We start from the raw sequence: 22,636 nt of genomic DNA on the forward strand, positions 1-22,636 counted from the left end.
TTCTCTAGGTACTCATGAACCCTTCAATTTCAAAGGTTTTTTATACCACGTCGGTGGCAAACAAGCATATTACGGCCTGATGGTAGCAGTCACCGTAGCTTATGGACGCCTGCAACTGCAGAGATATTACAATATGCGCGTTGCCGACCCTTTAAAATCCTGTACATCTCCTTTTTTGAAGAACCCCATTCTGTAGCCCTTCGGGAAAACCTCGGGAGCTCATTCCACAGCCGGAGCGTCCGCGCGGCCGCGGGGGTTCGCAACCAATCACAACTTTTTTTAAATACCTAGCGGGAAATTGTGTACTGGGTTTAAAATTTAAAATATTGCTTTGCGCCTGAGGCAGGGGCGTATTTACCCTAGGGCCAACCGGGCCATGGCCCGGGGCGCCAACCCCCGGGGGCGGCATATGCCGCTCCTGGTGGATTTGCATTTTGTTTTTCTTCCTTGAGTTCTGGGGCGGCTAAACGTGCCAATGCCCGGGGCGCCAAATTTCAAAATACGCCCCTGGCCTGAGGGGACATTCAAAACTGCTGGCGGGGTATATTTATTGAGAAAGGTTAATCGTAACTTTTAGTGATATGTATCAAATAAGCGTCAATAGTATGGACCGTTAATTGAAGTCAAAAGTGTATTGAGAGCTTCTTTTATATATAATCCGTCGCTATCTTATCTTATACTTATGGCGTTATTCATAAACGCGTTACTGGCCTGAATTAGCTATGAATCGTTTGTCTCCACCTGTCATTTTAACTTATGTATTTGTAAGAAAGGGATAAAACACAATTTAACTAAATTAGGCCTGTAAAGTTTTATGAATAAGGGGTCATCCATTAATTACGTCACACGAATTTCTAGGTTTTTTTACCCCTCCCTCCCTCCTTGTCACACTTGCTCACATTTGGCAAATCCCTCCCCCTGTGGTGTGACGTCACATTTTATCAACGAAATCGGCAAATCTATAAATATTTATCCAAATAAAATAATTTTATAACCCAAAACTGATTGGGAAAGTAAATTAAACGAATAAAAACGATTATCATTCTCAAAAACTGGCTATTTAACTGTAGGTACAGCGAAGAAAATAATTTAAATACATTTTTGGTTACTGATGAAGTTAAAGTGACGTCACAAAGTTTGTGACTCCCCCCTACCCCTTGTCACAACATGTCACATTTTCTCAACCCCCTCCCTCCTCCTAAACGTGTGATGTAATTAATGGATGATCCCTAAGGAGGATAATAAATAACAAATTGTGATGAGATGAGCGAGATCTAGATTGTAAGAATGTCATAAATGTAAATAGATATGCGTGATAATAATTTTGTATGTGACTAAATTAAAATATACTTTTTACTAAATTAATATCATAAAATTAAAAAGTAAACATGATTCTATTTTTTTTTACCCTAGAAGCGAGGACGAACGTTGCATGTGTTTCGTACAACACCTTCACTTCACTGTTAATGTAAAAAAAAACTAAGTAGGTACATTCACGCCTGTAAATATCGGTACAGTAGGGAATGCCTTATGGCATTAAGCCCGCAATTTGTACTTTCTTGTATTGTGCAATAAAGGTTAAATAAATAAATACGGACAAAGTGCCAAAAATATGTTTAGACGACTATATTGCCGTTATATGGTAAGGTAAGGTGTATACATTTTTGGCACTTTGGTACGGGCGAACCTATCTATATTTTCAGACGTGACCGATTTTTGAATTTCGACTGCTCGATTTCGTCACTCGAAAATCTGTGGAAAAGCGAATCGATATTTTAGAAATACGAGCGATAGAAATGGGAATCTAGTTTCTATTAGTAGAACTTAAATGCCTAGTAGTGGAGAAATATTGAAGGGAGCCACACGAATACGAGCGCACGAAATTTTAAAATCGCCGCCCTGCACCTCAATTTTGAGTTTATAAGTATTCGCCCGAGATATTTTTTCTATATTAGATTGGTTGCTATGATTCTGAGTTGGTGTGAAGAAACCAAAGAGTAAAGTAAGTATAATATTCTAACCTATCATAAACCAGAGTTGCGTCATCTATTATTGTGATCTTTATATAAACATACATATCTCGGTCAAAGTCAATAATCATTGCAAAAAGAACTTATCTTTGGATTTTATTAATTCTATTGGAACAATAACATCTTATACAGGGTGCTTTTGTCACTGACCAAACTTTGTAGGGTGAATATGTAGGTCATACAATACTGAACAACTTTTACTAAAAGATGACAGCGCTCGCGCCTTTGCGCAAAGTCACTGTGTCAGTGCTCTCCGTGATTTTAAATCGATAAACTATCATTTTCCTAGTTTCTAGTAGTGTTCTATATACTAATATGTAGTGGTTAATTCGTGTTGTGTGATGGTGCAAAAACTATTGAAATCGGACGAGAAATGCATGAGCTACAAGTAAAATAGTTTCAAAAAATAATCGTTATCCGTTTCATCCCTGACCTTCGACAACCCGCACGGCTCTCGCTTCTACGCACACACGCACAGCGCACACGCACAGGCGGCAACTAAACCAGATCTGCGGGCAACGAGACAGCATACGCGCCTGCACGCACACAACCTACACCTATAAGAAGACACTCAAGCAAGTTCGCTCCTAAGCTTTATTTGTTGCGAGTTAGAGTCGTATTTCGTAGCTTGTATTTTGCAAAGCGCGCGCTTACTATTATATGAGATTAAGTTTGTTTTTACCGACCGTACGCATACAAAATGAATTGCTTAGCTTGTGATGATAAAATAGACAGAAATGAGTTGCTTACATGCTCATGTTGCCCTGGAAGATACCATTTCAGATGTTTGTGCATAACCTCTGCTCAATTCAGAGAAAATCAAGAAAGATACAATAAATATTGGACTTGTCCGGCGTGTGAAGCCATAACACGACGGCGCCGGAATGACGATACACCAGCGACACCGGCCGGTCTGAGCAGGAGTACATTACATAATAATATAACAGACGCAACGAATATGTCTTGCGATGAATTTGACGTAAGCAGTATACGCGGAGACACGATAACTTCCCCAAATACTTTGATAAGGCCGCAGATGCACCTCGGGCAAGTAGTAGAGTCTCTGTGCCACGAAAACATCACACTTGCGCATATAAGTGAATTACTTGACAAAAAACTAGATTCACAAAAAAAGTCAATTATATCTGAATTAAATGCTCAATTAAAAACAGAAATAAAGAATCTCATCCAGAAAGAAATTCAAAATTCCCTGTATAACTTTAAGTTAGAGATAAACCGTAGTATGGCGAACATAACCACAGATCAAAACGACTTGAAATTAAAAATAGAAGATTTAACATCAAAAATACAATCCTTAGAAGCTGAGTGCTCTGCATTAAAGAGCGAAAATCAAGCGCATATACCTCGAGACACAACATTACCTGAAATAAATAATGACCAACTAAAATTATTGGAAATGGAAAATAAAAGGATAGCATCAAGCTTGAGAGAACTGCAAAACCGCATTGACTACACGGACCAGAACCGAAGCGATGACCAAAGGAAATTCGTGCTATTCGGATTAGATGAGCACCGCGGAGAAACGCAAAATGAGCTTATTTATCGAATAACAAATATGTTTTCCGATATACTTATGATAGACATAAACGGATATATTGAATCGATTAGGAGAATTGGAAGATCAGGATACCGGCGCCCCATAGTGGTTGAACTCATAAACAAACGAATGACAAAGTACGTAACCGAACGACAAATGTGCTTTCGAAATAGTGGTTACGCTGTATCAGAATACTTGTCACGAGAGGCCCTCGATAAAAGAAAAAAGCTAAAAGAGCTTCAATTAGAGGCACGTCGAAATGGAAAATACGCCATTATCAGGAATAACCGGCTATATATAAATGGCGAAGAACATACTCCAGATGTTGCCCAAGAAAAACAAAGCCACTTTTCACCCTTAAGCATCAATGGAAGTGACCAAGGAACCTTGATACCAGAGCAAGCCGAGAAAGCCGAACAAACCAACACCAATCAAATTGAAACATTACAACGGGACTCCTTTCGAGAGCAACTTTAAAATCCTTTACCAAAACACACAGAGTATAAAAAATAAGACTCATATAATAGAAACATTTTTAAAAATGCAAAATATTCAAGCAGCTTGCATATCAGAGACATGGTTAACAGAGGAACAAAAAAATTACGTGCAAATAAATGGTTATCAACTCGCTACGTCGTTCTGCCGGAGTGATAAAAGTGGTGGAGGAGTAGCGATCCTACTACAGGAAGGCATCGACTATAAGGAAAGACAGGACATCAGCCAATTTTCAATAGAGAGCATTTTCGAGTGCTGCGGACTAGAAATACCTAACTTAGATCTATTAATTATTTGTATATACAGGGCACATCGTGATACGGATATATTCTACGAAGCGCTAGATAAACTTTTGAACAAGATTAATCTGAAACAACAAAAACGACATATAATATTAGGTGGAGACTTTAATATTAATGTTTCGATTAACACCCTAGCTTCATCAAAATTAATTACCACCTTAAGTTCATTTAATCTTCGGCAAATAGTCAAAGAACCGACACGAGAAATAAAAAACTCAAGCACTTGCATAGACCTCATTTTCACGAACATAGAAAATAATTATAACATTAACGTATACGATTACGGCATTTCCGACCACAAAAGCCTTATATATAATCAACAAACGACAAATTACGATACAAGAAAAGTAAACTGGTATACATTTAAACGCATATTTAGCGAGAAAAATGTCAGTTCATTTAAAGAAGCAATACACGACATAAATTGGAACGTACTTCTAATATACGACGATGTCAACAAAAACTATAATTGTTTTGCTCAGCATATAAATGAACTACTAGACTTACATATACCTAAGATTAAAGTAAAACAAAAAACAATAAAAAACAAGACTTGGCTAACCAAAGGATTGAGACAAGCTTGCAAGCACAAACGATTATTAAAATCACTTTCGAACCAAACAGATAGCGCTGTATTACGTAGCTACTATAAAAAATATGAGAGTATACTAAAAAAATGTGTTAGAACATCAAAAAAATTAGACTACTCAAAAAAAATGCAATTCTCAGACAATAAAACAAAAACAATGTGGAGCATTATAAAAGCAACAACTTCTCCTAAGCTCAAGCGATTACCACAGCACAAAAATATACGTCTAGAAAAAAATGGCGAAATTATACGTGAGCCTGAACAAATCGCTAACGTTTTTAATAACTACTTCATCTCTGTAGGCGAACCATCTACGTCACAAACAAATCACGAGAAGTGCGGCCGGCCCGTCCGCCACCCGACAACAAATTCTATTTATCTCGAACCCGTTACGACACAAGAGGTATTTAATATTATCTCTAAATTGAAAAATAAAAAAAGTTTTGGATTTGACGAAATACCTACTACCCTGTTAAAAGCATGCGCATCAGAAATGACTATACCCTTAACGAAGCTAATCAATCAATCTTTCGAAAAAGGAATATTTCCTGACAATTTAAAACAATCTAAAGTAAAACCTATTCTAAAACCCGGAGGAAATGCTAAAAATCCTGAAAAATATAGACCAATAGCGTTACTGTCATCACTGTCAAAAATATTCGAAAAGTGTATGACAAATAGGCTTTACAAATTTTTAGAAAAATATAATATATTCGATAAAAACCAACATGGATTTAGAAAGCAGCATTCGACCACACTCGCAGTATTTAAATATGTTCAAGAGGCTCTACACAACATAAATGAAAAAAAATACTCAGTGGGCTTATTTCTTGACATGACAAAAGCGTACGATAAAGTATCGCACCAAATCCTGCTAGGTAAACTCTATGGCACCGGTATCAGGGGAAATGCATACAATTGGATCAAATCCTACTTACAAGATCGGTCACAATATGTACAGATAGACCACTATAACGAAAACACTGGGGAAATACAAGCCGTGGTATCCAAATCGCGCCGCGTAGTAACATCGATACCGCAAGGGAGTGTAATTGGATGTATCCTCTTCTTAGCATACATAAATGATCTACCAAAAGAACTAGACACTACATGCATAATGTTCGCAGACGACATTTCAGTGCTTATTAACTGCGTAGAAAGTGAGGAATGTCACAAAAAACTAGAAAATTACGCTAACACAATTTTTGAATGGCTACAAGATCATAAATTAGATATCAACCTAAGCAAAACTAAGATCGTTCAGTTTAAACCATATCAAAAAAAAGAACTAGAAATAAACTTCAAACTAAATAACCAGACTATTGAACAAGTTGACCAGTTCAAACTTCTGGGCATAACCGTCGATAGTGGAATGGATTGGAAACCACATGTACAAAATATAAAGAATAAGCTATCTACATTCATATATGCACTTAATGTACTCAAAACTAATACAAATTTCGAAGCGTCGTTATCTGCATATTACGCATATGCCTACTCGTGGCTACGTTATGGACTTATCCTATGGGGTGAGAGCACTGATGCACACGATCTGTTTCTTCTACAGAAAAGATGTGTCCGAATTTTAGTAAATATTCGAAGGAGAGAAACAACTAGGCCACACTTTATAAAGCATAACCTCCTGACACTGCCTTCCCTCTACATTTTGGAAGCAATCATGTTTGTTAGGAAACATTATAATTTATTCGTGCAAAAGAAAGAGATATGTAATAATTATAATTCAAGGACAGGGTATCAGTTAGCGTTGCCAAAAGCGAACCTTGTTATTTTCAAAAAAAGTCCATATTACCGATGTGCCCAAATTTATAATAAAATACCCCCAAATATATTAAAACAAAATAACAATACCAGATTCAAAAATATAATAATGAAAATTTTAATACAGAAATGTTACTACTCAGTTGACGAGTTTTATAGAGATAATATTAATGAATTCGATATCACATATAATAATTGACCTTAGTCTGCATTGTTTTGTTATTTTGTCTTTGTCTAAAATTTATAAAGAATTATGGAATTGATTTGTTGATATTTAAGTGATGAATTTTGCGGAATTTTATTTTTATTTTTTATTTCAAATGACTACAATTTTTACGATTTTAATTTACTTTTAAGAATTTTGTGTAATTATATAATAATCTAGTGTAAATATAGCATGTACATACATCCTTGCTTTGCCCTAACAGGGCCCATGTGAAACTGTTTATAATATTGTGTAACATCTATATTACCATGGTCGCAATAAAGTATTATGATTATGATTATGATTACTATGAGGCAAAAAAAATTGCTGTTCTATAGAAAACACTATTGACTCTGATAATTTGATAAACCGAAATGACAGAATTTTTTTATGACCTACAGTATATTCACCGGGTCTCTATTGTTTCCCAAAAAGTTTTAAGTCATAATGTATTGTTTGTCCGCATTTTCGTTAGTCATAATTTGTTTGATTCAGAAACGCATAACTTTTCAAGGTTAGCGATAAAACAAATCTAACCTATCTATAGGATAACCTTACGAAAGTCCTGAAAAGTTAACAGTTTCTGTTTTAGGACTAATGATAATATGACAAAACAATTACATTATATGACTCCAATACAAGTTTCAAGTTTTTTATTTGCATTCATGTTGTACATATGGGTATTAAATAACAAATGAGTTGTTTCAAACATGAGCCCTGCTAGGGCATAGCATATTACTTAACTAACAAAAGGACCCCATATTCACCCCTTAAAGTTTGGTCAGTTATAACAAAATCACCCTGTATAACGTAACACTTGCGATTGGGTTTTTTCTTAGACCCTAAACTGGGCCGTTATTTTTTACTGTCCCTCATAAACAAAAAAACGGTATTCTGTTTCGCTTATTTATTCGAAACAATGAAGGCACATCGAATATAATATCTTAGCTATTTTACTAACATACTTGATGAAATATATTATGGCAAAATTAAGGCTCAATTTGACTGGAGAAAGTGACGTAAAGCACCCAATAATTACTATAATATATGGTATTCTTTGCTACCAAATTACTTAATTTTTATAGTCACGATAGGCCAATTTTTTTAGTACGAGTAAAGGTAAGTCTAAGTTTAGACTACGACACTAAACACGGTACATTCAGTGTATACCTACACCATATATTCTGTATCTTTAGGTATTTAAATAAAAGTAAACTAATAATTTGTAAATTTTCGGGTAGTTATAACATTTATTGGTTAACCAACCAAATACAAAACCGCGTGGATCTGTCACTGAACAACCTGACTTAAACCTACATTATTTGATCATGTAAGCTAGCTTAAGGAGCTATTTGAGGGTAGAATTTGTTTATTTTTATTAAAATACCTAAAGATACAGACTATATGTGACGTCCCACGGTCAAAGGTACCTTATGGCGGGTATGGAGTTATGCATACCCCAGTAATCTACAATAAATAACCTATCGATAACACAAAAGATCAACCTTCTAGGTTGCGTAGTTACAGAGATATGATTTTTTGAAAATAATGTTGTGAAATGAGCAACTTTACGATAGAGAAGTTTTAAGTTTAGCCGCCTAAAAAACTATGTTCCTGAAGTAAGTTACATAGTTGACTACAAATAATAATGCCTTATATATCTGAGATTAAAAAAATATTGCGACTTGTTCTGTAATGCAAATATAAACTTTTGATATTGACTGATTTATGTGTATACTAACCAATCTCTTGAAAATAAAGTTTTATTTCATTTTCACGATTGATTGCAATGAGCTCTCAAGTTTTAAATTTTATCTATTAGAAAACGACACTGACAGACAGTTTAAGCAAAAAACAATACCGATTTAGAGGTGAAAATGTATTTTCTGACTTTTTCATATAAAATCACAAAATTGAATATTTTTACTTTTAATGTGACACACAATCAATTTTTCTGAGCACATATGAAAGAAATTCTGTCATTCAAATGAAATAAATCCTAAAACCCCAACTAAATACTATATTTAACCCCTTATGCCACTTTAAACTTACATAACAATAACAGTATTTGCTCCATACATTTACGAAAAGGTACCTTATGGAAATAAATCTAATAATACATCACTACAAAATATCAATCATATTATAGTTTACCTTTTATGAATAGAAAATATTAATTTACATTAAACTGCCCCCAATTTAATTAGTTCTTCGTCATAATAATCTTAAAAAAGACCAATAATTTGTATGTAATGAAAAGGTACCTTGTGGTCAAGTTACATGATGAGGCATGATGATGATGGAACAGTTAGGATAAACTAATAATATTTTGGGGTTAAGATGGTATAAATCGTCTATTTCTTATCAATAATATATTTCGGTTGCTATTGAAGATAAGCGGCATTGAGGTTCAATGACCTCAGATATTCCATAAGGTAATGCGTCGGGTATTGGCATTTTTCAGCAAACCAATGGCTGATTTACTGCATGCGACCAAACCAAATGAAGATTATTCTAGTTAAGAAAGACTTGACGAGAGTAACTTTGGTATAATAGCAGTCTACTTGGATTTGTGATGTCGGTCTATGTATGGTTATAATATTTGCGAGGCGCCCCAACCAGAACTGAAATTATCAAATTAGTTTTGCAGAATGCTAATACAGTTCTCTACCAAACTTCTTTTCCCGTATTGACTAGTTTTTTTGGGAATTTTCAATTTTTTTTTCCATAAGGTACCTTTTCTACTAAACTCTGAGACGACATTACTAGGCTTATAACTAACTTATAACAAAAATAAAAACAGGTAAACAAACGTTACGCATTAAGGTTTCAGATCACACAATAAAAAAAAATTGAGCATTTTTTCACCTCTTTACAAAACATTTAATATCTCCGAAACTAGAAACCCTCATAAGGTACCTTTTCCCGTGGAACGTCACATATATAGTGTCACTGTAATAGGCATGTTTAATCTTTCGATTTCTTAACCTTTTGAACGCCGAACGCTAAACGGCGCAGCCGTTTGCCGTGCCACTGACGCCACGGGGGTAAAATTTAGTTTTGTAAATAATAATGCCAACCTAAAAGTGGGGTGTTTTTCAGTAGATTTTCATCAAATAACGATCGACGTCAAATGCCGTATTTGGCGTCGTTGTCACGATTTTGCGTTGACGTCAATTGCCGTCTGTGGCGTTCAAAAGGTTAAAAGCTGTATGCCTTAGTAAAATGTACCTACACAAATCTTTAACAGCCATTCAATTTCTCGAGTCTAATTGGGCCCAGGTGCCAGAGAATAGGTAGGTAGGTCCATTTGTCCCCGGCGGCGGGAACGATTCATTCTAGGGGTTACGCGAGACGGGAACAAATGGGAAAACACCTTTCTGCACATTTTTAGTTCATTGCCCTTAATTTAAGTGTATTTAATATTTGAAATTTTCTCTTAATTAGATGATACAATAAAATACTAAGATAATTAAATGCCAGAAATTTTCGGAGACCCCTCATATTTTTGTATGGGCATTTAAGTTTTCCATTACCAAAATGAAAGTTTCCTTTCATATCTGTAGTTTTGAGAAACCAGTGCTAGAGTGAGATGGTGTATATGACGTTCTCATGGGTGCCCCTTAATACGCCTAACATTAATTGTCATAATATGAATTCGCATAACAGTTTTGGCATAACATAATTGTGCATAACATTGAACAGACATAATATTAAACAAGCATAACACTTATTGCGCATAATAATGAATCCGCATAATTTAAATATGCATAACATTATTAACTATAACTTTATTTGGCATAAAATGAATTAGCATAATTTAATAAAGCAAGAGAATGGATCAGGGCAAAACCAACTCGGTTAGGTCAGGTTCACAAGGTTAGCCTCGAGTTAGCAGGATCGAGCGAAACAAAGCGAAGCTTTTGCAACAAATAATAATCTTTTTGCTGTAAAACATTATTAAGGCGTAGTAACTGTAGTAAGTTCGTGTTCTTCTTTTTTTATTATTAATATTTGTTTTTAATAGGTTTTAGAAATAATTTTCATATTTTGATTTTTTGTGCAAATTTTTTTTAAATGTGCATTTTAGACCTATTTTAGTGATTTTTTATATCGAGCAACAGTCAAAAACTCAGGATTTGAATCGCTGAAGTCCCTAGAGAAAGGCCGCAAGATTGCTAATAAAATTTTTGGCAACCGTATTGTGATATTTTTGATCTAAAAAAGCTCTACATATACTTAAAACTTCGTTCTCTGAACCTACTGAACCTTAATTCAAGCCGCTCTGTCTACATTTTTATTTATTTGCCTTTTATATTTATACCATTTAATAATTATACAAAGTAACTTTATGCTTATTATATTTATCCCAAGTCATCGTTATGACAATTTACGTTATGCGCATTAACATTATGCGTACTCATTTATGCGGAATAATGTTATGCGATTTAGAAATTATGCGTAACATACGTTATGCCAAATTGAATTAGGAGAATTACGTTATGCGAATTAATATAGACCCCGTTCTCATGCTATCGCAGAGCAGTGACTCCAATAAAAAAACACTATACATTGCAAATAATACTGATCTTTTAAGTTTTAAAAATAAGTTTATATTCTTAATTTATCTAAGACCTAAGTTATCTATTTCAATTTATAGTTAATTTGTTATCTTTGGTTAACAAACTTAAAATAATGGCTATTACTAAAGGCACTTAGTTATTTATAAATGTACATAGAAGAAGCATGTATGAATAAAATTTAAAGCCACTTTCAATTTTAATAGGTATAGATATAATTTTTTGAACTGAGCTTGTTCACTTTACCTGTACTAACAATGGCATTGTTTTTATTACAATCCTATTATCTGCTTTTGTTCTCGTAGGCGCCAACCAATTTACTTACAAAATAAGTTAGAAGTACATTGCATGTATATTGAATTTTAAACCTTATTTCTTGTTGAATGGGGTTAAAATGGTCTAAAAAGATAATATCATATTCAATCTTTTGGAAAGTCACATCCAGTACAACCCTGGCGGCACATCTGTTATCTCTAAATGCAAAACGTGTGAAGTGTTATTTTTACCTTCAAAGCATTTTTATTCTTATGATAAGACTATAGAGCCGATAATATAATGACATTTTATGGTATCCCGTAGCCGTTTTTCTACTGAGTGCATTCTTTTTGAGTGTCGATGGTTGTTAAATGCAAAAAAAGTTAGGTTAGCCATTATTTAGTTAGTGTATTTTGTAGTCTATTGTTTAAAGAAATAGAGTCGTTAATCTATACTAACATTTCAAGGCGGTTATAATCTGCTTTTACTACGAGGGGATTATACTAATTTGTGGTTTACCACTCAATGGTATTGTATTCTTGAGACTCTGAGTAAACTAGCTCAGATCATTCAATTCACACTATACACTAATTTACATTACCTAATTTTTAATAGGTTACTACTAAGTACCTAAGTATATGTGGCAATAATGATATTGTGATTACTGCAAGTGACTGTACGTGTACAGTCGAGTCGAGCTCATAATGTATACATTTCTTCACTTTAATCTATTTCAATAAGGTGAAAAAAATCGACGTCAAATATTGTAGGTATTTTTACATTTTACATCTTCTTCTTCTTTAAGTGCCTTCTCCATCCTGGAGGTTGGCGACCTTATGTCTATATGCCATTCTATCTGAAGTCATGCGAATTAGTTTCTACGTACTGCCCACGTCCAACCAGTCTCTTATGTTCCGTGTCCATGATATTCTCCTTCTCCCAGCTCCTCGTTTCCCTTCAATCTTCCCTTCAATAATTAGTTTTAATAAATCATATTTTGCATAAATAATAAATCATATTTTTATTTTACATACAAAGGAGTAAAGTGATCACAAAAAAAACAAACTTTAACTACCAATTAATGACTTAATATTAAACACAACATTCAAGTAATTATTCTGATTAATCACATATTTATTTTTAATAAATAATAAGTATAGGACAATCTTACACTATATAAACCTAGGCCCAATAAGGCTTGTGTTGTGGGTACTAGACGACGATATACACGGTGGCTAAAAAAAAACAACGGGTTGCACTCCGGGAGTGCCGGCAGAAGTGAAAACTCAACGACATTGTAACTCAAAATATTAATAACATATAGTGCAAAATGTCTGCAGCACTATGTGTAATTGATGTTAACGCCATCTAGCGTTGTATCGTCGCATTACTGGAAACCCCTAAGCACATCACTGTAAGTACTACTGGTACTACAGTTAGGTATGTTGTATGTAATACCAGTTTGAGGGAATCTCACTAGATGAGATTTAAATAAAAAAACAATGACATTGTCCGTCACACATCACGCAAGCGCACTGCGCTGCCTAAATGAGACAGCAGGCTCAGGCATACATTTTCGCCGCGCGGTAGAAAGAGAGGAGAGACGCCTTACGCGTTACGCCTTACGCTGTCTCGAGTTTATCATTTTTTTCCCACCTCAAAAAGTGCACAGCGCCGCTAAAGAAGTTTTCACTTCAATAACTGCATTTCCGTTGCCAGGAAGGTTTTGGGATTATACTGAGCAACTTTTACTATGGGACCAACCTCGAAATCGCGAAAATAAATTTACATGAAACAGCCAAATTATTTTTCGCGAATTAGGGGTTGGTCCCATAGTAAAAGTTGCTCAGTATAATCCCAAAACCTCCCTGGCAACGGGAATGCACTCATTTTTTAGCCACCCGGTAAATACTTAAGTATTTATTATATTATTTTAAGGATCGGAATTTGTCGCAGTGAGAAACTACACTCAGCGTGCGATAATATGTTAGAGCCTTGCACGCACACGTCACCCAACCGGTGTGCCCTCTCTCATATTGGTCTATATGGTTGCTACAGTTATTGGCCCCTCCATAGTAATTGGCCACTCTTAACAAATCAGAAAGAAACAAGGCAATAGAAATATTATTGTAAACAGTGGCCAAAGTCGTCGATAAGACCGCCTGTTGTCTGCCTCTATATTTAATCAATTGTTTTTCTTTAAGCTGTATCTTTTACTGAGTTGTGCCAATAAAGAGTAGGTATTCTATCTATAATATCTATCTATCTACTATGGAGTGTCTAGTAACTATAGCAGCCACCCTATTTCAACGTCTACACAGGTCTTTAGTTATGTGATTACCCTTAAAATCTATTCTGGAATAGCTTTCCATATCTGCGAGATCTTGCTCACACTAATATCCGGTGGTCCGAACAAGAACTTCCCAGCATAATCTGCTCCGAGTGATGTCAGCATCGTGGCCCGGTTCCGAGACAGCACCAGGCTGGCCAGCGGAGTGCGAGCCACGCCGATCTGCTGGGCCACCACGCCGGTGACGTGGACATCGTCTATCCAGAAGTACGGCGTGGATTGGGCTGTCTTCAACAGTCGGGGAACAACATCTTGGGAGTAGAGGATGGCCCAACCTGAAAGCATTAGTAGATTTTTTAAGAGTTTCTCTTTTTTGGCATATGAAATGACAAATAAGCATATAAGTTTCATGTTATCACTATACATTATAAAACAAAGTCTGTTTGTATGTTCGCGATAAACTCAAAAACTATCATTATTTTATAATTGTGCCAACCAAGTAAGTAAATAAGTAATGTAACAAGAAACGAAATAGAAGAAAATGTATGCTTATTTTATTTGTTATTTTCATGATGTAAAAAAAGAATAATACTTAATAACTTTGTGGTTTGCTATCAGCATTTGCATGAATATTTCTCTTGCATCTTTTATATGACACAACCACATTACATAAACCCAAACCACAAAATTTTAACAGCAATGCAATATTATTAAACTGATAGCAATGGATAATAATGGAGCATAAAAAAAGACAACAGGCGGACTTAATGCCACTATAGGCATTCTCTACCAGTCAACCATAGGGCAAAACAGAAAAGCGTCAAGGGTGCAGTGAGAAATAAACAAAAAAAAAATAACTTTTGAGCAAAGTAAAATTTCTACATAAATACTAAGGTGTATTCGGGTATTACCGAATGTCGGATAATTCCGAAATTCAGATGAAAATCACCCTTAATTCCATCATAATAAAAGGCTCTTTCGGAATTATCCGACAGTTTTCGACATTCGGAATTACCCGAGTAAACCTTATATGTTTAATTGTACCTTATGACCATGAGTACTGTTTTTCAACTGTTTATATACCAAGAGCATTTGAGTCAGAAACTTTTTTTAGTAATAGTTAAGGTTATGCAAAATAAACGGACTTAATAGTATAGTTTTAAAACTACTACACTAAAATATAAACAAACCTGCACAGTATGTTGGATAGTAGTGTGGCTTATACTCTGCCGGTGACACTCTCCACTTAGACCGATGTGACCGCTGCACCAAAGCGTGCTCCAACACCTGACATGTAATCAACCCCTTCGCTCCCCACGGCGACAGCTCCCGCGCCAAAAACTGCCTCAATGCATGAGAATTCACCACAACATCATCATCCGTCTTCAAAATGTACTTCGCCATTGGACAATGATGTGACACCCACTTCAAACCCATCACATGCTTGTAGGTCATGTTACGGTAAGCATCCGTAAAGCTACCTTGCACAATATCCCCAAATATGGCCGATTCATTCTGAATCTTTTGAGACAAAGTCGCATTCTCCGACTCTCCCATCAAAAACACAACTTTAGTAGAATCCACAGATCGCCCCCAAGTGTTTCTAATAACCATCCTGTTGTCATAATTACTCGGATTTGAAGATATTATTATGACCAGTAGCAGTCCAGCGTCGTAGTTCTGACAAGGTTGAGGGTTAACTTTTAATGAGAAGTTTTTTAAATCGATAAGTTGATCGTAAACATCATCTACTACCGCGCTTGGTTCTGTAGTATTATAGGGGCCTAGTAAAGCGAATTGAGGGTTCTGAATGCGTATTTCTACAGGCGTGGAGTTGTTATAGAAGTCGTAAATCAGCAGAGCGCTGACGACGAGAATGGCAAGTTTGTGTAGGAACATCATTTCGCATTTTTCACCGTTTTGCCTTTCGAACATAGTAAGCACTCGATGCTAACACGATATGGAAATAAAACACGCTAAATCAATCACGGTTGCAACATGTTGACAATAATAATGATAATAATATAGAATTACGGAGAATTACGGAGATTCCGACGAATCCGACGGTCAATAATGTCACTGTCAGATTGACACTTGACAGCAAGTTGACAGAAGCGATTTCACAGATAAGATATTGTGGTGCGTTCTCTGTATAGAGCACATTAAAAAAAATATCGCGTTTATATTAGGGGGCTCCCCGCGCTTGTCATAAATTTGTAGAGTTAGACCAAGATAAGTCTGCAACGATTTTGATAGCACACGCAGTGAAAATGTTATTTTAAGCGTCAAATTTTTATGAATGTAGGTATGAATTCAACGCCCAACGCGAAGAAAAAATGTATCGGTATGGTAAATGCTAGAAAAAAATCACGTGACTACTTCCATACATAATTAAAATATTTCTATTGGCGTTTTATATCAACGACTGTCGATTTGGTTAGGCTCCCTGCATAGAAACTAGTCGGTAGCTCTTATATAATGATTAGAATGCATTTATTTACATGAAATATATAAGTACCTAAACTAAATGGATAACTAGCTTAAATCTATAACTATGTAGGTACCTATCTTTAGGTATTTAAATAAAAGTAATCAAAATCTACCCTCAAGTCAAATGGCTCCTTAAGCCAGTTGAGGGTAGATGAAAACATTAATACCTATATGATGTAGGTAAAAGTCAGGTCGTTCAGTGACTGATCCAGGCGGTTTTGTATTTGGTTGATACCCGAAAATGTACAAATATTTTGTTTATTTACTTTTATTTAAATACCTAAAGATACAGACATAAAATATGCCAACAGGGCTCCTCCTACTTTTGCGTTTCAACTCCAAAATTATTGCGTAATACGTTTATATGTGGGCCTTGTTCTGTTATCATGTGTAGGTTATTTTGGTCGATCCAGTACGTCTCGCCTGGGACAGGGTGATTCATCCTTCGGTAATTTCGGAGAATATGTCAATGCCGGTCAAAGAGATAACGTCTATAAAATGAGAGATATTCACATTGACAGACCATAACTTATATTTCGCGAGTCTCACAAGCACACTGCCGGTGCTATTTTTATAAAATTAAATTATAAAATAAACACTGAAAACAAATTACACTAACATTAAAAAATACTTATGTTAAAACTAAATTAAATCTAACAGACTAAAATGTCTTTAATAATTAATTTGTTTTTTAAATTAATTATCTTTGTGTCGTTATGCAGAGCATCTGAAAGTGAGTATCAAAATCTATATTTTTTTTATTAATTAGCATTGTCGATGGCACCCAAGCATACGACCCTAGAGACGCTTATAGCTCTAGGGCAGTGGTGGGCAAACTTTCTTCATGGGGGGACAGAAAATTTAGGAAATTTAAGTGGTGGGCCAGAATTGTAGCCAAAATTTATTTTGATTTGTGATAATCGTGGGCCAATGCCATATAGCCCATATTCTAATTATTTCATACGACCGGCGGCGGGCTGGATGAAATCCATTCGCGGGCCGCAGATGGCCCGCGGGCCATATTTTGCCCACCACTGCTCTAGGGCGTCTCATGTAAGGCGCCAGCCAGAATTTTTTTCTAAAATAACCCCTGTGTGTTTGTTTGAGGAAACCTATTAGCTCAGCATGTTCATTCCATAAAGATTTTGAATCTTGAATCTAGAAAAATATTGTTTTTTTTTTAAATCCATAGGTATCCTAACTATTCTTTAATTCCACAGTTAGTAATCCACAGATAGTAAAATATTTTTTTTTATGCATTTATACAATGTACAATAGAAGCTACGCTTTTATTTTTTTGTAGTACCTATTAGGTACCTATAATTAACTCGTTCGCGTCTTTCCTGTAGACATTGAATATAAAAGCTAATTTTTACACTGTGTTGGATACACTTTTTCAGTAGGTACATGAAACTCAAATTTAAATAATCGGCCAAGAGCATGTCGGGCCATGCTCAGTGTAGGGTTTCGTAGTTACCATTCTGTCAAAATAGGCCAAACGGGGGCTATTAGTAAGTATCATAAAGGAGTACCATTGCAGCGCTTTGTACATTGCGTCTTTTTACTAAGAAAAGAAGATTTTTTGCAATAACTCACAAACGACTAGACCTATTATGTTCGCTATATTTTTCATTGAAAGTATTTATTAAGCTCTTGTTTCACAATTTTTTTCATATTTATATAATATTCATATTTAAATAGCACTTTTCGTGCGTATGTCAAAAGTTTAAAGGGCGATTTATGTACTGTAAAACGTTGTACGATACACGTGCGAATAGGTAATTCGCAACTCGTATCGATTTAAAACACTCCCTTCGGTCGTGTTTTAATTTATCGCCGCTCATTTAGAATTTCCTCTTTTCCGCACTTGTATCGTAAATAACTATTTTTGTACTTTTATTTTTACCGTTCCAATGCATGATTTATGTATCCATGTCAAATTGCAGCTCTCTAGGACTAACGATCACGGAGCAAAGCCTCGTGCATAATATCAAAATTATACTTACATTAAACAGCAGAATGCAAATAATAAATAAAAATGTCTGGAGCACGATCCGCCATGTTCCGTGGATCATTCGAAAGTCCCAGCGACAACATCAGAAAATAATTTAAGAAAATTTACAAAAACACGACTGACGTTGACAGCGTAATTTTTTTTAAAAATTATTAATATTATTATATTGCAGGATCTTTCTATGACGAGATAAAAGAGGAAATAGACAACTGTTGTGAATATGGAGAAGGCAATGGTCTGATGCTGTCCACACCCGAAGACTGCTCGTTTGAAGTAACGCCAGATACTTCCCGGTATGAGAGTGTGTGCAAGGAATCCATGGATAGATGTTGCAAGGATGTTTTCCAGTAAGTATACTTTTTATCCGAGGAATGTTTTGAGTTCATGTTATTTAGTTCTGGCTGGTGGATGTGACTGGAGACCGTAGGGCTGGCAGCTTCCTCGCACTTTTAAGCATTGCAATTCAGCGAGGTAATGCTGCCAGCGTCTACGGCACCTTGCCGAGGGGTGATTTTTATTTGTAGATGACCTCAATTTATAACCTCTTTAACTCGGACTATTGTAAATAAATTTCCGCACTTGTACCTAAATTATTTGTGTTTTCATTTGGTATAGCTAACGTCCAGACGTTAGTTAGTATAGATAAAAATATTTCGAAGGTTCAAATCTTGATTTACTTAAAAAAAACAGTAGGTACCCGTTAACGAATGTCGGAAAACACGCAATGAAGTCTGTAGGTATCGAATTTAATGTAGCAGTTTCTATTTTTTGAATACGCATTCAAAATAAATAAATACAGTCTCAATTGAATATTCTAAAGCAGTCTCGATCTCATGCATAATGTTTACAAAATACCTACTTACGTTATTTTATTTCATAATTATTGTGCCTCTATAACTGAAAAAAACCTATGTTCTCACCTCTATTAATTAGTGGTATCCTCGCTGTAAATGAGACAGATATTTATGTATACCTGGCTATCTGAGACACCGGGTAAGTGGGATACCTCTGAGAGACAAATTTGCAAGACCCTTGAAGTCCCAGTTATCCAGGTTTCACTGTATATATTTTAAAACTTTATTTATTGCACCATAAAAATAAGTACAAATGGCAGACTTAATAGAAAAATAATATGTGACGTTATCTATGAAAAGGGACCTTATTGTCGATGGCGCTTACGCCATTATTAACGATGCTCCTATATAATACAGCACGCGACGCTGTGCGGCGTAAGCGCCATCGACAATAAGGTCCCTTTTCATAGATAATGCCCCATATATTGTTAGATACCCAGGTCGTTTTTTATTTGAATATGGTATGTAAGAGACAGATAACGTTGTAAATAATATAAATTTCATAAGTACTTACCAAGTCTTATCAAATTTCTGCTTACTTATTATTGTTTATTATTGTTTTGAAAATATAATATAATCATACGAGCATGGTATTCCCAAATGGGCAAAGATAACGAGTATTATTCACGTGTTTGTTTGTTTTTTATAGTGTAATTTAAATTGTTTTAGTCAGAAGAATGAATGTGATTATGGGATTAACTTTACGCTTACTTCGAGGCAGTCTTGTGACCAACTCAACGACACAGCACAGGTAAAGCACTGTATGTAAGGTCCTCGCGAATATTTTGCAGTCACAGCCAGAAATTGCTCGTAATTTGCAAAGAATTACTTATTTATTGTCGAAAGGTATAAAGAGGGGCATGCAAGAAAGAGCACTATACTATAGTTAAGTTTTTACGTAGGTATTTTTCGCTCCTGGCACTCTAAAAAACAAAATGGTGGACTTGTACTTAAAATATAGGTACCTACATTAATATTATTTTTTCAAGTGATGTTGATGATGTTACCTCTTTACATTTACCTAATAAATAGGTATGTATTACTATGTACTATCGTACCTAGTTGCTATCCTTATCTATGGACCGACTCGTCGCGTCGTCCTGTTTTCTAGAATACACGGTCATAAGAAGAGATTCGTAAGACGCGCTGGACAGAAACCGGTGGAGGCAGATCATCCGCTCCCGACGCAACCCTGATACTGACCACTATCCCTACATATGAGGGACCAAACCAAGACCAAATCTATTATGAAAGTTAATGTTTTATTAAATTAATTTCTTCAATTCACTTGTTAGATGTGCTGCAACGAATGCAAAAGGGGAAGGGGGTTCTTCTCGCACGAACCGGAGATCTGCGCAACAGAGTTGCCGACAGGAAACAAAACGGATCACCTGCTGTCTGGGAACGCTTTTAGGAAATGCTGCGAGGTAATTCTTCTTAAGGTTCCTTAACCTTTTCGCCGTCATTGAATTGATATAAAGTCAGTACATTCCGTGCCCCACACGCCACGACTTGATATGTTATACGGATTATTTACGTGCAATTTGTGGCTTGGCGTTGATGACACTTTCTTACTTAGAGGATATAACCAAACGGAGAGTAGGACATAGCCATTAACAGACGTTCCCCTCTGTCAATAATAGGCGGTAATGATCATACACATTGTATGAACTGACGTTTATCTGACATGGCTATTTTTACGTTACGTATACATTTGACGTGCCCCTCCCCCGCAAAAATCGGTTGGCCTATCCTCCATGCTTTCTTACTTCGTTGACGTGGCGGCGAAAAGGTTAAACTAAAAATGTCCACTCCGTTTCAAGCTTTATTCTTCTTGTTCATAAGAGGAAGTGTGCGTCCTGGTCCTGGGTGATGATGCTCTTTTGAATTTAGCCCGACGTTTTATATATTAATTGCTGCCTGTTTTAGATGGATCGCTGCAAGCAGTTCCCTGCGAGCCCGTGCGAACATTATTGTACAGACGAGGGCGGCATTGACGTCGTATGCAGCTGCATGCTAGGACACACACTTGGCGAGGATGGCAAGAGTTGCCAAGGTAAAGTTTTTACTGCTTTCCCATGAAGAGCGGTATGCACTGGTTTCTTAGTAAGCGAATGCCGATTCTAAATACCTCACTTTGCAATCCCAACTAGGCCTTAGTGATATTTGGCCTCTACGTAAGTCCATACGATGTCTTCCTTTACTGAGGAGCAACTTATGGATACCAATTGATACCTATTCCCAAGCGGAAGCAATTTCAAGGACACTCAATGGGACTTTCAAATGAGTATCTTACAGAATTAACAAATAAGACGCACGACGCACTGCATGCACATAAAGGCTGCTTGATAACACCGAAGACCAGAGGACTGAAAATGATCTCTAGTAGCGCATAAGTGTTAGCATACAGCGATGCAATCCTGCCAGCATCTTTGGTATGATGCAGCATCTTTGTTTTGGTACTCAAAGTAACGATGGAGGGAACTGGCGGGTCAATTAAAAAAATTCTTCGCCGTGCTTAGCCTTAACTTTAGACGTATTTCGTTTTCAGGTTTATGAATTATATAAAGTTGGTCAAGCAGATCTTGTCAGTAGAAAAAGGCGGCAAATGTGAAAAATGTAGGCGCGAAGGGATATCATCTCATAGAAAATTAGAATTTCGCGCCTTTTTCTACTGACAAGATTTGCTTGACCTAAACCTTCACATTACAGACATAGACGAATGTGGCAATGGCAACTTATCTACTTACTGGTGTCACGGATTGTGACACCAGTAAGTAGATAAGTTTAAAAAAAAAAAAAAACATTTTTAATCCAAGTTTCGCTGACTGTACTTTTCTTTTAACAGCTAGGTAACTAATATTCATCGAAGTTGCGTTGTTTTATCACAGAGTTCCTTTGGCCACCTCTTGTGTCCATCATCAGATCAGCTCTGTGGTGCCCTAATATTGCATAGTCACCGTACCTTACTTTGAAGTTTCACCTCAATCGAATCAAATATTTCAAATAAAAGCTTTTAATAGAAAAGCTTGTTTTACACCATGAATTGCAATGCGTGAGACCCGATGAAGATATCTCCATCTCACTTTTCTACTATTTTAAATAAGGGGTTTTTAAACAGTGTATCAAAATCATAGGCACGTTTCTTTTTCTAGATGTGGCTGAACAAGAAACTACTACTGCTGATCAACCGAT

General features: G+C 35.9%; 1 protein-coding gene across 1 annotated transcript; it reads right to left on the minus strand.

The window, feature by feature from the left end:
* Positions 1–13,594: 13,594 nt before the first annotated feature.
* On the minus strand, positions 13,595–16,116 carry LOC134801620 (beta-1,3-galactosyltransferase 5-like). Its single transcript, XM_063774237.1, has 2 exons — positions 15,274–16,116; positions 13,595–14,418 (listed from the first exon to the last, which is right to left on the minus strand). Exons 1-2 carry the CDS (start codon positions 16,016–16,018, stop codon positions 14,144–14,146), a joined length of 1,020 nt encoding a protein of 339 aa, XP_063630307.1. The 5' UTR covers positions 16,019–16,116; the 3' UTR covers positions 13,595–14,143.
* Positions 16,117–22,636: the final 6,520 nt, after the last annotated feature.

The sequence above is a fragment of the Cydia splendana genome, chromosome 22 (assembly GCF_910591565.1).
Source record: "Cydia splendana chromosome 22, ilCydSple1.2, whole genome shotgun sequence".
Classification (NCBI taxonomy): domain Eukaryota; kingdom Metazoa; phylum Arthropoda; class Insecta; order Lepidoptera; family Tortricidae; genus Cydia; species Cydia splendana.